At 38.4% G+C, this 15,505-nt stretch overlaps 1 protein-coding gene and 1 pseudogene across 1 annotated transcript in view; both read left to right on the forward strand.

The window, feature by feature from the left end:
* Nucleotides 1-15,505, forward strand: part of Dennd6a (DENN/MADD domain containing 6A) — a 57,302-nt gene that overhangs the window by 20,360 nt on the left and 21,437 nt on the right. The window contains exons 5-11 of the mRNA XM_013010560.1: nt 2,849-2,929; nt 5,584-5,689; nt 6,879-6,958; nt 9,372-9,434; nt 10,137-10,192; nt 12,104-12,226; nt 13,252-13,347. Coding sequence (XP_012866014.1) covers nt 2,849-2,929; nt 5,584-5,689; nt 6,879-6,958; nt 9,372-9,434; nt 10,137-10,192; nt 12,104-12,226; nt 13,252-13,347 — 605 coding nt within the window. The remainder of the gene's footprint in view (nt 1-2,848; nt 2,930-5,583; nt 5,690-6,878; nt 6,959-9,371; nt 9,435-10,136; nt 10,193-12,103; nt 12,227-13,251; nt 13,348-15,505) is intronic.
* Nucleotides 7,864-8,365, forward strand: LOC105981393 (annotated as a pseudogene).

The raw sequence follows: 15,505 nt of genomic DNA on the forward strand, positions 1-15,505 counted from the left end.
CAGCTCAAGGCTAGCGCTCTACCACTTGAGCCACAGTGCCACCTCCGGCTTTTTTCTTTTTGCTTATGTGGTGCTGAGGAATCGAACCCAGGGCCTCTGGCATGCAAGGCATGCGCTCTACCACTGAGCCACCTTCCCAGCCCCCCTAATTGAATTTTTGATATCCTTTTATCATGAAAAGGATACTACTGCATCTTTTTTCTTTCTTTTCTTTTTTTTTGGTGTGCTAATGGAGCTTGCTCGCAGGCCTGAGAATCGTCCCTGAATTTTTGTGCTCAAGGCTTGAGCCTCAGTGCTACTTCTGGCTTTTTGGATTGTTAATGGGAGATAAGAGTCTCACATACTTTCCTGCCCTGGCTGGCTTTGAAACAACATTTTCAGATATGACTCTGCTGAGTAGTTAGGAATTTAGGCTGAGCCAGTGGGGCCTGTTTGTTTTCTGTTTTTTGTTGGTGGTGATGGTGGTGGTTATGGAGCTTGAACTCAGGGCCTAGGCGCTGTCTCTGAGCTTTTGTGCTCAAGGAGACACAGCTTGGAGACACAGCCTTACTTGCAGTTTTCTGGTGGTTAATTGGAGATAAAGGTCTCATGGATTTTCCTGCCCAGGCTGGCTTTGAACCACAGTCCTCAGATCTCAGTCTTGTGGGTAGCTAAGATTACAGGTGTGAGCCACCAATTCCCGACATTTTTTCCTTTTTTCTTAAAGATGAATGATGCATTACTTAATCCAGTAATTGTCAATTGTCAGCCATTCCACCTTTTTGACTTTTCACATTTTATTACAATCATTTTTGCAGTTTTTATTACAATTTGCATTTGCAGTTTTGCAGTGTCATTAATGGTTAGAATTTTACTTGATATTGAATATAGATAATGTGTATATTAAAAAGACAGTGTTAATGCTGACTTGGCTCTGAGTTTTAAGCCTCAGGACCATGCGCGTGCATGCGCGCGCACAAACACACACACACACACACACACACACACACACACGACAGTGTTTAAAAGGGAATTAGAACTGGAGTAAATTTTCAACACTCCATCAATAATATGGCATTTAATTTTTTTGGTAGTAATTGTTCTTCATATGCTTTATCAATATACTATTATAAGAATAGATATTTTTAACATTCACTGTTGAGTCCTTTGTAATGCTGTAGTTGGGATTAGGGCTTCAATTTTCACTGCTTAAATATCATCATATATTTGATATGCCCAGACTGCATAAAATTTTAAGCAGGGTATTCTTGTAAAGTTAATGTGAAGGTACTGTTAAAAGAATTTCCCCCTGCAAAAAAATAATCAGCCATTTCCATGAAGTCATTAATCTTCCTATTTGACCTTCCTATGACTCTTTGTGCTGTTTTTTTGGGCCCTGCCTACCTATTATGTAATAATCATTTTTGTTCTTTTCTTATCCCTCCTACATTGTAATTGCCTGAAGGAACTGTATCATGCATCCTTTTTTCTTCCCTACTACATTATCTTCTTTAAAGAAGATGATCTATAAATGCTTATTTAAGGAATAACAATCAAAAATTAAAAGACAACTAAGCCAGTTTATTCCATTAGATTGTAAAAACTTCACAGATTGAGAGTGGGCATGATGGCAGAGACTTGTAATACCAATCAATATTCAGGAGGCTGGAGGCAGGGGGGATCATAAATTTAAGGCCAGTCTGGGTTACATAGTTAGATCAAGACTCAAATATATAAAAAAAATTTATTGGAATTTAGCTCCGTTTATTGCTTCTCTTGGAATTTTATACTAAGATGCCTCATTTTTGTAAAAAGATTGACCTTTTAACCCTGGAAAACAGAATCATAGGCAAAAATTATTTTTTTTTTTGGTCCAGTTGTGGGGCCTGAACTCTGGGGCTGGGCACTATCCCTCAGCTCTTCAGCTCAAGGCTAGTGCTCTACCACTTGAGCCACAGCCCCACTTCTGTTTTTTTCTTTTTTGCTTATGTGGTGCTGAGGAATCGAACCCAGGGCCTCAGGCATGCAAGGCAAGCGCTCTACCACTGAGCCAGCTTCCCAGCCCTCATAGGCAAAATTTTAAAGAAACCAAATATAGCATTCTGGAAAGTATAGAATTCAATGATTTCGCTAGTATAAATATTGGTAAAGAATAGAAGCCTATTAAATTTTAGGGATAAGCCTAGGGCTAGTGGCTCATGTCTATAATCTCACTTACTTAGGAGGCTGAGATCTGAGTGTTTTTAAGCCAGCCCTGGCAGTAAGGTCTGGAAGATTCTTTTTTTTTTTTTTTTTTGGTCCAGTCATGGGGCCTGAACTCTGGGCCTGGGCACTGTCCCTCAGCTCTTCAGCTCAAAGTAGTGCTGTACCACTCTTGAGCCACAACGCCACTTCCGGCTTTTTTCTTTTTTGCTTATCTGGTGCTGAGGAATCGAACCCAGGGCCTCATGTATGCAAGGCAAGCACTCTACCACTGAGCCACCTTCCCAGCCCTGTAAGATTCTTACATACAACTAACCACCAAAAAAATTGGAAGTGGATCTGTGGCCCAAGTGATAGAGTATTAGCCTTGAGCAAAAAGCTCAGGGACAGTGTCCAGCCTCTTGAGTTTAATCTCCAGGACTCACACACACAAAATCTAGGGGGACCTATCACACTTTGGTACTTAGATTACTGTCTTTGAGCAAGTTAGCAGGTTTTTTTTATCTTCTAACTTTATAATTATTTTTAAGTAGAAAGTATAACTAGTACATTTTGTATATCTTACCTCTTGATTTGAATGTATAAAGAAACTTGATGTTAATATTAAAGAATGGATATATATGTATATGTCTATGTATGTATGTGATCTTTGTCACTTCTTTCATAGAAAGATCCTGCTTATTTTTATGGCTATGTGTATTTTCGGCAAGTTCGAGATAAAACTCTCAAAAGAGGCTACTTTCAGAAGGTAATTATAATAAAGTATTTACATTGTGATTAATAAAATAGAAACTGTTAGATCCTTAAATTTTGGGTTTTTTGTTGTATTTTATCTGAGCTTTTTATATTACAACACATTTCCTTGGACTATTTTTTTATATTTTTTATTGTAAAGATGCTGTACAGAGGGGTTATAGTTACATGAGTAAGGTAATGAGTACATTTCCTATCGAGCATTGTTACCCCCTCCTTTGTTTTTCCCCTACCATCCCTTCCTTCCCCCCTCCTTAGTTCCTCCCTCCCCCCCCCAAGTTGTAAAGTTCATTTTCAACATGGGTCTTGTACTTCTCATTGTTACAATAGTTCAACCTGTATCCTTATTTCAGCATTTTGTTATATCCCTTCCCTTCTCCAAATTAGAAAAATATATATACAAGATGCAGGGCACTGGAATAAAATACAGTGAAAACAGAGGTTATACCATGGGGGAAGAACTACAAAAGAAACAAAAAAATCACATAGTACGTTATATACACATTAAAAACAGCAGCAAGAAAGATAAAACCTCTTGTGTCTCTATCTTGGGGTTTATTTTGCTTAGCATCATCTTACATGGTCATATGTACATAGCTTTTGACGTTTTCTGCTTGTCCTAGACATACACTAGTTATTGCAAATAAGGGAAACCATGGGACTTATATTTCTTTGGGCCTGGCTTACTTCACTTAATATAATTTTTTTTCCAAGTGTTTTCCCTGGAGTATTTTAACTAATGATTTTTTGCTACCTCTGTGCTAAACTCCTGGCAATGAGTTGTGCTTAGTTTATGTAAAAGTGCTTAGTTTTAACATTTTAGAATAAGGGAAAGAATAAACTAGTTGTAATACTGTGTTACAAATAAAGGCTGGTAGTATCTTTTGTTTTTGTTTTTTTGGGTCCGGTTGTGGGGCCTGAACTCTGGGCCTGGGTGCTGTCCCTCAGCTCTTCAGCTCAAGGCTAGCACTCTACCACTTGAGCCACAGCGCCACTTCCCGCTTTTTTCTTTTTGCTTATGTGGTGCTGGGGAATCGAACCCAGGGCCTCATGCATTGTAAGGCAAGCGTTCTACTACTGAGCCACCTTCCCAGCCCTGGTAGTATCTTTTGAGTATTCAGTCAAACTTAGCAATTTCTTACTCTTTCTTCTCCTTTCTCCCTCTCCTCTCCTTCCCTCACTCCCTCCCTCCCCCTTTATTTTACCTCTCCCTCTGTTTTACTTCTTCCTTACTTTCCTCTGCCCAGTTCTGAGGTTTGAACTTAAAGGTCTCAGGCTGCAAAGCAGACCTCTACCACTTAAGCCATGCCCCCTACTGTCTTAAAAAAAAAAAAGGAAAACAATGAATCAGCTCTGTTAAATCCCAGCTATCAAGACATATTTTTCCCATTTGTAACCAGAATTTTCTCTGATTACTAATTGATGGTGGATGCAAAAGTAACGAGTGGTTTTTCAGGAAAATGATGTTTAAAATCAACATCACAATCTCTATCTGAAGCAATCAAAGTATATGGTCACAATTTCTAAGTATACGGCTATGAGCGTTAGAGGCATGGCTCATGTTGTAGAGCAAAGACAAGATGAATGGGTGCAAGATTCTTGAGTTCAAGCTTTGGGAGTGGACACAAAACAAAACAACACCCCTCTCCCCCATGACAGTTCTAAGTGTTTGGTTAGGACAGTTGGAAGTGTATAATATAAACAGTTATAGAATTTTGGGAAAGGAATCACAACGTTTTCTTTCCTTAATACAAATACATTATATGGTTAATTGCTAATATTGCTGGAATACAGAAAGCAATATCTAGGTTATGGAAATTATCTGTGATGTTGATCTATTTATAGAAATTTCTTTTTCTTGAAGTGTAACATCTGTGCTTGCAGATGCCGTTAGTTTTTTGTTGTTGTTGTTTTGTTTTTGTTTTGGTCGTGGGGCTTGAACTCTGGGCCTGGGCGCTGTCCCTCAGCTCTTCAGCTCAAGGCTAGCACTCTACCACTTGAGCCACAGCACCACTTCTGGCTTTGCTTATGTGGTGCTGAGGAATTGATCCCAGGGCCTCATGCATATGAGGTACTCTATCACTGAGCCACCTTCCCAGCCCCTCGTTTTTAAAGTATGATAATAAGGTTAAACTTTTTCCTTTTTTTTTGGTGCTGATGCTAAGATTTAAACTTGAGTCATTTGAGATTGCTTTGGCTTCCTTACTTGCAAGTGTGGTGCTCTACTACTTGATACCACTAGGATAGCTTTTTGCTGATTATTTTGGAGAGTCTTGTGGACTTTTCTGCCTGGGGTAGCTTTGAACCATGATTCTCCATGTCTACAGGTGTGAGCCACTGGTGCCCAGCTTGTTTACTTTGTTTTTTGTTTTTTTCCTTTTTTGGCAATATCGGAATTTGAGTTGAACTCATGCTTGTCAGTCCGGTCCCTTACCACTGGAGCCTTACCTCCTTTCCTAACTTTTTTGCATTCTGTAGCTATGATTTTGTGTTTCTTTTTAACCATTTGTTTTTAAAGTCATTTGATCTCAATTTTATATTTATTGCTGATTTTAGCTTGTTAATGAAAGACAAGAGTAGTAAACATAATTACAATCATTAGGCAATTAAATTAATTAAAATTAAGCAATATTTCTTTTCTTTCCCTAGTCATTGGTTTTGATCAGCAAACTACCTTACATTCATTTTTTTCACACCGTACTCAAACAGATAGCACCAGAGTATTTTGAAAAAAATGATCCTTATTTGGAAGCAGGTAAGTTAAGCATTGTATAATGCATGTGTTCTCAATGGAGTTTTAAAATTTACTGGAAATGTATGGCAAAATTAAGTCAACTCTTTCAAATATCAGAAAAGAATTTAAGGGAGCCATGGTAGACATACAAAACTATTTGGCATCTTTACCTAAAAATATCAAATGCAGTTATCTGTTGTTATCTTCTCCAATAACATAGATAATTTCTGTATATTAGAACAATAATAAAGTTTAAGCTTTAATCTGACATTTTAGAATATCATTGAGCAGAAATCCTTAGATTTGATGGAGGTCTATGCCAGGTAATGTGCAGTCAATTCTAGTAGTAATAAATGAATAAGAAAATTTCTTATAGAACTATTAATTTATTGATTTCAAGAAATTTATTAAAAGTGGTGCTGTAGCTCAAGTGGTAGAGCACTAGCCTTGAGCTGAAGAGCTGAGGGACAGCGTTCAGGCCCAGAGTTCAAGCCCAAGGACTGACAAAAAGAAAAAAAAAAGAGTTTGGGGCTGGGAAGGTGGCTCAGTGGTAGAGCGCTTGCCTTGCATGCATGAGACCCTGGGTTCGATGCCTCAGCACCACATAAGCAAAAAAGAAAAAAAGCCGGAAGTGGCGCTGTGGCTCAGGTGGTAGAGGGCTAGCCTTGGGCTGCAGAGCTGAGGGACAGTGCCCAGGCCCAGAGTTCAGGCCCCACGACTGGACCCCCCCCCAAAAAAAAGAAATTTATTAACAATTTACATCTACAATATACATATTTCAGAGAGAAATGTAAGATGTTTTATAATTTAAAATGCTTTTAAATTGTTTAAAATACTTAAAAAATTACTTTTCTCTTACTTTCTGTTCTTCCAAGCATATTTGTCTTGCCTTGTAGAAAACAGAGTTCTGATTTCTTTCTTTTTTTGGGGGGGGGGTCCGGTCGTAGGGCCTGAACTCTGAGCTTGGGCGCTGTCCCTCAGCTCTTCAGCTCAAGGCTAGCGCTCTACCTCTTGAGCCACAGTGCCACTTACGGCTTTTTTTCTTTTTGCTTATGTGGTGCTGAGGAATCGAACCCAGGGCCTCAGGCATGCAAGGCAAGCGCTCTACCACTGAGCCACCTTCTCAGCCTCCAGAGTTCTGATTTCTAATACTCTAATACTTTAATATTTTTATTGATAGTAAGAAAAAATTTTTTTGTTACATTTCCAGCTTGTAATGATGTTGATCGATGGCCTGCTCCAGTGCCAGGGAAAACATTGCATCTGCCTATTATGGGTGTAGTAATGAAGGTAATAACTTTTTTCTCATTTGTCTTCTTTTTAAAGAAAACTGTAGGAAGTTCACACATGGGTATGCTTTTAACTTTGTAATAATATTTAGTAGTATTACTGCTTTCTCCTTTTTGTAATGGATATGAAATGTTATAGAAATACCACCATTTGGGCTGGGAAGGTGGCTCAGTGGTAGAGTGCTTGCCTTGCATGCATGAGGCCCTGGGTTTGATTCCTCAGCACCACATAAGCAAACAGAAAAAAGCCGGAAGTGGCGCTGTGGCTCAAGTGGTAGAGCGCTAGCCTTGAGCTGAAGAGCTGAGGGACAGCACCCAGGCCCAGAGTTCAGGCCTCATGACCGGACCTACCCCCCCCCCCCAAAAAAAAAATACCACCATTCAACCTGCTTCACAGAATCACTGATTTTACACAACACTGATGTAGACTTTGTCATTCCTGTGTAACACATGTGAATGTAGATGCTACTTCCTAGAATTCTGCATCTCCATGGACCTAACAATACCTCCTGAGATGAGTGGTATAATCTAGTTAAAATTAAGATAAATTTTAGGAAGACTATTGGTTCTTAATCCTAAAAGGCCTTTTCAACATGTAATTTAAGAACATGTTGGAAGCTGGGTGCTGGTCGCTCATACCTGTAATCCTAGCTACTCAGGAAGCTGAGATCTGAGCATCATGGTTTATGTCATCCTGGGTGGAAAGTCTGTGAGACTCTAACTCCATTTAACCACCCAAAAGCTGAAAGTGAAGCTGTGATTCAGGAGGAGAAGAAAAAAAGCCCAGGTACTATACACAGGCCCCTGAGTCAAGCCCCAGGAGCACGAAAACAAACAAACAAACGTGCTTTCTGTAGTAGTGTTTTTGTTTTTAAGAAATCAGGGCTGGGGGGTGAAGGTCGAGGCCTCTGGGCGGGGATGAAACGTGCTCCCGGTGGAGGCGGGGGACCCGCGCGGAGCCATGGCCAGTACAGTGGTAGCAGTTGGGCTGACCATTGCTGCTGTAGGATTTGCAGGCTGTTAGGTTTTACAAGCCATGAAGCATATGGAGCCTCAAGTAAAACAAGTTTTTCAAAGCCTACCAAAATCTGCCTTCAGCAGTGGCTATTACAGAGGTGGATTTGAACCCAAAATGACAAAACGGGAAGCAGCGTTAATACTAGTTGTAAACCCTACTGCCAGTAAAGGAAAGACAAGAGATATGTATCTCATGGACGAATTATCTCTTAACTCACCCAGACAAAGGAGGATTGTCTTACATAGCAGCCAAAAATCAATGAAGCTAAATATTTACTAGAAGGTCAAGCTAAAAAATGAAGTAAATGTATGATGAATTTTAAGTTCATATAAATTTATGAGTACCAACTTTTTATAATAAAATGCCTCAAATAAAGTTTTTAAAAAATGAAAAAAAAATCAGGGCTGGGAAGGTGGCTCAGTGGTAGAGTGCTTACCTTGAATGCATGAGGCCCTGGGTTTGATTCTTCAGCACCACATAAACAGAAATACCTGGAAGTGGTACTATGGCTCAAGTGGTAGAGTGCTAGTCTTGAGCTGAAGAGCTGAAGGACAGCACCCAGGCCCAGAGTTCAGGCCCAAGACTGACTAAAAAAAAAAAAAAAAAGAAAGAAAAAAAGAAATCAGTGTTTTACCCATAAGCTTTATATGAGTATGCTTTCGTGTTTCACAATTCACTTATCAAACTGGGTTTATTTTTGACAATATTATTTAATTAATGAATTTAAACTTATTTACTAGAGATTGAACCAGGGCCTCATGCATGTTGGGCAAGTGTGCTATTACTTGAACCACATCTTTAGCTTTTTTCCAAAATTCATTTTGTTTTGAGACAGTCTTGTTAACTTTACCTGGGCTGACTTGAAACTCAAAGTCCTCTTGCTTCTACCTCCCAAGTAGCTGGGATTATACTCATGAGCCACAAAAGCATTCTCTGTTTGGATATACTCATTTTTTTATATATATTCTTTCTTCCTTAGGAAGTTATTTAAAATAATAATGAGATCTCTGGGATGAGAGTTCTCATTGTTTCTTGTTGGATTCATCCACAAGTTTGGCAGGCTTGAGAGGGTGTGTTTGGGTGTGTGTATATTAATGAAGCAAAGGCTGGGACAATAAACAGGAAACAGGATGAGGCTGATGTCCTTTTTCTGTTTTTCAGCATATTGCTTCTCAGTAGGTTAGTGATTTCTGTGTTTATGGACATGAAGACCTTGGCTCGGTTAGTTTCTGCTGTGACTAAAAATAAATATAATCTTGGCTTTATAATCTAACATAAATATTTTGTTTTTATAGCTTTTTAGGCATTGCTGAATATATCTTTTTGGCAGGAGGATAGAGTACTTTTGAGTACTTCCTTTATAGTCAAAGATAATTTCTTCTTTTTCTGTTTTAAGGTACGGATTCCCACATGCCATGACAAGCCCGGAACAACTCAAATAGTACAGTTAACTCAACAGGTAGTGTGGTATTATTATATTAATATCACGGAAGTTTTATACTGCAAGTGCAGTATCTTGGGTTTATTATATAATTCTGAATATTATTGAATTACCCCATTAAATTTTTAGTAGATTGATAACAAAGTTTCTAGTATTAAGTTTTTTTCCTTATAATTGCAGAAATACTGTAGAACTCAGAATTTATTATGTAATTGTGAGGACAAGAGGACAGTAAATATGGTTTGGTTTAATTTTGTCAAAACCTTTTATCTTATAGGAGTGGACTAGTAGAGTTCTGATTTTAGGAGACTCAGGTTTCTGTAATTATAGTTTTGTTGTTTTTCTTCTGAAGGCAATAGTAACTGTTCATCAGTAGGGTTGAATTTTTTACTTGAAATGGTTTATCTGCTATATTAACACTTTGTTCTCTAAATTCAGTAACAATGGAGAACAGTAGGACAACTGATATTTAAGAATGTCATGCAGTTGTGAACTAACCTCATATCTGATAATATTTAATATCTGTGTTTATTTTCTCTCCTCTTCTGCATTGGGGGAGATTAGAAAGACCCATTTTCTATTTCTGGCTGCTTCTGGAAAAATCTTAAAAAAGTAGACAGGGCAGCATGGTTTAAAAATTATGTGATAGGCATATTTTAAAAAGTCAGTTTCTAAAAATTTTGATAATATTCTCAATTATTTTTCTTTTTTCTTTTTCAGTCAGACACAAACATATCTGTTATTTTACCTACTGTTCATGAGGTAGATCTTTTCAGGTAAAAACAAAAAATTTGTCAACTGTGTTATTACATTGTGATATTAATTTTTGTTGTTCTAGGATATGGAAAAACTTGGGAGAAAATACTTTGTGTGTGTGTGTGTGTTTGTATGTGAGTACTTGGAATTGAACTCAGGAGCTTTGTTCTAATTGTCTGTGTTTTTGTGGTAGTTAGTTACCCCCAACACTAACATCTTTGACTAGTATGGGTCTCTTTTCCTGAATATAAATGGCATGTTATTGTTTTCAAAGTAGGACAGCTATGTTGCTTTAATTCTATTTTTTTTTTTTTTTTTGGGTCCAGTCGTGGGGCCTGAACTCTGGGCCTGGGTGCTGTCCCTCAGCTCTTCAGCTCAAGGCTAGAGCTCTACCCCTTGAGCCACAGCACTACTTCTGGCTTTTTTTCTTTTTGCTTATGCGGTGCTGGGGAATGGAACCCAGGGCCTCATGCATGCAAGGCAAGTGCTCTACCACTGAGTCACCTTCCCAGCCCCTGTGGCTTTAATTCTTGTTTCTCAAGAGATGAGAAAACTAAACCTTGAGAAATAATGAGAAAACTAAACCTTGAGGACTAATCTCACATAGTGATAGTAGTACTATGTCTAACATTGACTATCTGACGATTGTGCTAATGCTTCACCTCTGACAGTACTTGATTTTGTATGGGTAGGGCTTTCGTTTTATGTTTATTGTTATGAATGAAAGTTTGAATGTGTATCAATTATTGATATTTTTACATGGAGACTCAGCTGAGAACACAAAAGAAAGACCTAAAAGATATCTGATAAAGTTAGGATAATGATAAAGTTAGAATAGGGTCCCTTGTTCCCCTTTTCACCAGGCCAAGGATTAAAAAAATTATATATATATATGTATATATATATGTATATATATATATATATCTTATTGAGTAGTTGTTGTCAATACCACCCTTTCCATCATCCTCTCCTATTTTTCCACCTCCTATTCCTACCTCCAAGTTACATAGTTCAGGTTGACATAATGTACATTGAGTATAATGACTGTATTTGCTCACCTTTACTCCTTTATTAATGTGCCCTCTCCTCTTTCCCTTCCCCCCACAAAAATGTTGCCACTTCCTACAGTTCATTTGTTAAACAGTTTATTAGTTGTTCAGAGGACTTAAATCCTTGGACTCTTCCCCTTATGCATACTAGCCTTTGGTCAGTGAATGTCTATATGCATAGAATCCTTTGTATGTTAGTATATATGTTTGTGTTTTACATCTAGCTTCTACACATGAGAGAAAACATGCTAGGCCAAGGATTTTTATAAAATGAATCTATAGGCTGTGCCTTTGATTCAGCTCTCTCTTGATCACAAAAAAATTTTTTTTCATTCTGTTTTTAAGCTGAGGAGAGGAGTTTTCTTTTATTTATTTTTGGGTCCGGTCATGGTGCCTGAACTCTGGGCCTGGGCGCTGTCCCTCAGCTCTTCAGCTCAAGGCGAGCACTCTACCACTTGAGCCACAGCACCACTTCCGGCTTTTTTCTTTTTTGCTTATGTGGTGCTGAGGAAGCGAACCCAGGGCCTCATGCATGCAAGGCAAGTGCTCTACCACTGAGCCACCTTCCCAGTCGCAAGGAGAGGAGTTTTCTGAAACAGTAAACAACTTAAAATTATATGCTTTTATTGAAGTTCGTCAATTATTCTGTGTGCTGATATATTGCAGTGTTATAAAAATTAGAGTCAAATTGTTATATTTTTATGTATGTTAAAGGAGCTTAGATCTTTATGTATTTCCATGTTCTAAATTAATTTGTTCACCAGATCAAGAATCAATAGCAGGAAGCATTTATATCAAGACGTTTTACTATGATTATATATGAATTTAAAAGGCAAGATTGGATAAATAACCAAGTATTCCTACTATGGAAATGCCTTCTAGGTGTTTCTGCCCAGTTTTCTTTCATAGTCAGATGCTGTGGGAGCTGGTTCTCTTGGGGGAGCCCCTTGTGGTCATGGCGCCATCCCCATCAGAGTCCTCAGAGACTGTACTGGCTCTTGTTAAGTAAGTATATTTGACTCCCTGTGGTGATTTTTGCAGCACTTTCTCATCTGTGGTACATTTCCCCATACATTATTGCATTGATTCCCACAACCATGTCACAAGGTAGCACATAATGTATATGTTTTAAGGATGATAAAATTGGTTCTGGATCTATGAGGTGGAACCATGTTTTTGTTGTTCTGAGTGATAAGCACATTTCATTTGTCTTCATGAAATTGGTCCTTGATATATGTATGGTCAGTGTTTGATAATGGGCACATACCTAGTAAATAGTGGAGTCAGAATTTCATTCTTTTGCCCCAAGACCAGTGTTTATTTTTTGTTTTTCCACAGTACTTAAGACCTAGAATATCTAGGCAAGTATCCTGACACTGAACTATATAGCCTGTCTCTTTTTATTTTGAGTCAGAGTCTCACTAAGTTGCCAAGGCTGACCTCCAACTGGCTATGTAGGCCAGGCAGAACTTGAATTCGTGATCCTCCTGCCTCAGCCTACCAGGTAGATGGTATTACACCGTGCCCAGCTAATCACACCAGTATTTTTCAGTATACTCCATATTACAAAATTTCATTTGTATTTTTTGTTTTGTTTTGTGATACTAGGACTCAAGGTCTTTTGCTTGCTAGGTAGGTGCTCTACCAACTGGAACCATGCCAGTGATCCTTTTTATTTTATTTATTTTTTGAGTAGGGTCTCACATTTATGCCCCAGTCAGCTTAGCGTGTGATCCTATTTATGCTTTCATGTATCTGGGATGACAGGTGAGTACCACCACAGCTATATTATTGCTTGAGACAGGGATCTTGTAAACTTTTTGCCTAGGATGGCCTTAGCTTGAGGAAGTGTGATTATAGGTATGAGCCAGTGTACATTACTCCACTTGTACTTTTAGTCTTCTAAGATGAGTTTATCATTTATTGAAATAAAACTTCTCACTGGGAAAATATTGCTTATGGGTCAGAGTTGTGAAGTAGAGCCTTTAATTTTGGTGTCTTTTGTTTTGCATGTTCTTCCTGATCCACAGCTGTATTTCTCCATTAAAATACTTCAGTGATTTCCGGCCTTATTTTACGATTCATGATAGTGAATTCAAAGAGTACACTACCCGTACACAAGCTCCGTGAGTAAACTGAATAACTTTCATTGGCAAAGTGTTATCTTTATGCCCAAAATTATACAGAATTATTCTGGTAGTAAAAATTAAATTTTAAACTGATTTGTTGAATTGAAATCGTTTGTACAACCACTTAAAGATAATACAACTTTTTAAATTAAAAAGTTTACTTTATTGATAAATTGATTTTATAAAGGAACATTTGAGGAGCTGCTGGTAATAGTTAAAGGTTTCAATACTTAGTAACTTACTTTATGTGACCCATTATAGTTGATGGAATCAGTATTCTAATGAATAGCCATTAGACCTGATTCTACTGTCATGAATAATCTAATCTGTAGAAGGAAAAAATGCTCTTACCCTTTTCCTTTCAATACCTGTTAGGTTAATTATATATCTTTCTTTTTTTTGTGTTTTTTTTTTTTTTTTTTCCAGTCATGGGGCCTGAACTCGGGGCCTGGGCGCTGTCCCTCAGCTCTTCAGCTCAAGGCTAGCGCTCTACCACTTGAGCCACAGCGCCACTTCCGACTTTTTTCTTTTTGCTTATGTGGTGCTGAGGAATCGAACCCAGGGCCTCATGCATGCAAGGCAAGCGCCCTACCACTGAGCCACCTTCCCAGCCCCTATATATTAAAAAAATATATATCTATCTATATATATATCTTCTTTTTATAGCCAACTTTTAGAATAACAGCTGCAACAGAAATCTCCATTTACTTTTTCTATTTCCTATTTTCTGGTAGTGTTACAGTTAGCTGCAGAATGACTTCTTAATATCTACTGAATTTGTTTTCAAATAACATACTGAACTTTGCTTCCAAAGCCATCAATATACTACTCTTGCCAGGCATGGTAACACATACTTATAATAGTAGCGCTAAAATGATCCTGAGTTCATAGCCAACTTGTATTATACAGTTAAACAAACAAACAAACCTAGAAAAAGCAAAAAACAAATGTACAACACAAAAATATCCCTCATTGGTCTGGGAAGGTGGCTCAGTGGTAGAGCGCTTGCCTTGCATGCTTGAGGCCCTGGGTTCAATTCCTCAGCACCATATAAGCAGAAAAAAAAAAAGCCAGAAGTGGCACTGTGGCTCAAATGGAAGAGTGCTAGCCTTGAGCTGAAGAGTTGAGGGACAGCGCCCAGGCCCAGAGTGCAGGCCCCATGACCGGACCCCCCCCCCAAAAAAAAAACCCTCATTAGTGCCTCGTTCCATAAGTACTTTACTAACATATTTCCTACTTCCTCTTTTTTTGTAACATTTATGGATTTTTTTGGGCGGGGAGTAGGCTTTTTTTTTGTTCCTGTACTGGGACTTAACCTGGGTGCTATCTCAGCTTTCTTTTGCTAAAGGATAGCACTCTACAACTTGAGCTACAGTTCTACTTCGAGCCTTTTGGTGGTTAATCGGAGATAAGAATCTCATAGGCTTCTCTGCCCAGGCTGGCTTTGAACCTTGATCTTTAGATCTTAGCCTCCTGATTAACCAATACCGTGTTTGTTGCTGTTATTGTTTTTAAACTGAGATAGAGTAGTTGTAGGCTGGCTTCAAACTTGTCATCTTCTGGCCTCTGACTCCCAAGTGCTAGGAATAGAGGTGTCTACTACTTTACCTGGCTACATTTACAGTTTGACCTTGAAAATGTCTTAATCCTTGATCCTGCTCCCTCCTGCCTGGCTGGTAGCACATTTTAATCTCCTTGGCAGATTTATCTTTCTTAACCTTGTAAAATTTGATGTTCTCCAATATTGTGTTCTGATTCTGATTTCAGACAGATAATTTTTTTTCTATACAGTCTTCTGAGTACCTAGGGCTTCTGTTAAGACCCTACTAATGACTAAAAGATATATTTTCTTGCTTCAGATCTCTGCAAGATCCAGACCTATAACCCAGTTTTTGTTGTTGTTTTGTTTAAACATATTGTATCTATGCTTTTTAGTGGCATAGGAAACTAACTGTGTTCAAATTAAATTTTTTTTTTCTGGTCATGGGGCTGGAACTCTGGGCCTGGACACTGTCCCTGAGCTCTTCAGCTCAAAGTGAGTGCTCTACCACTTGAGCCACAGCGCCACTTCTGGTTTTTTGGTAGTTTATTGGAGATGAGTCTCACGGATTTTCCTGCTGGCTTTGAACCATGATCCTCAGATCTCAGCCTCCTG

Source organism: Dipodomys ordii, unplaced genomic scaffold (assembly GCF_000151885.1).
Source record: "Dipodomys ordii isolate 6190 unplaced genomic scaffold, Dord_2.0 Scaffold12, whole genome shotgun sequence".
Classification (NCBI taxonomy): Eukaryota; Metazoa; Chordata; class Mammalia; order Rodentia; family Heteromyidae; genus Dipodomys; species Dipodomys ordii.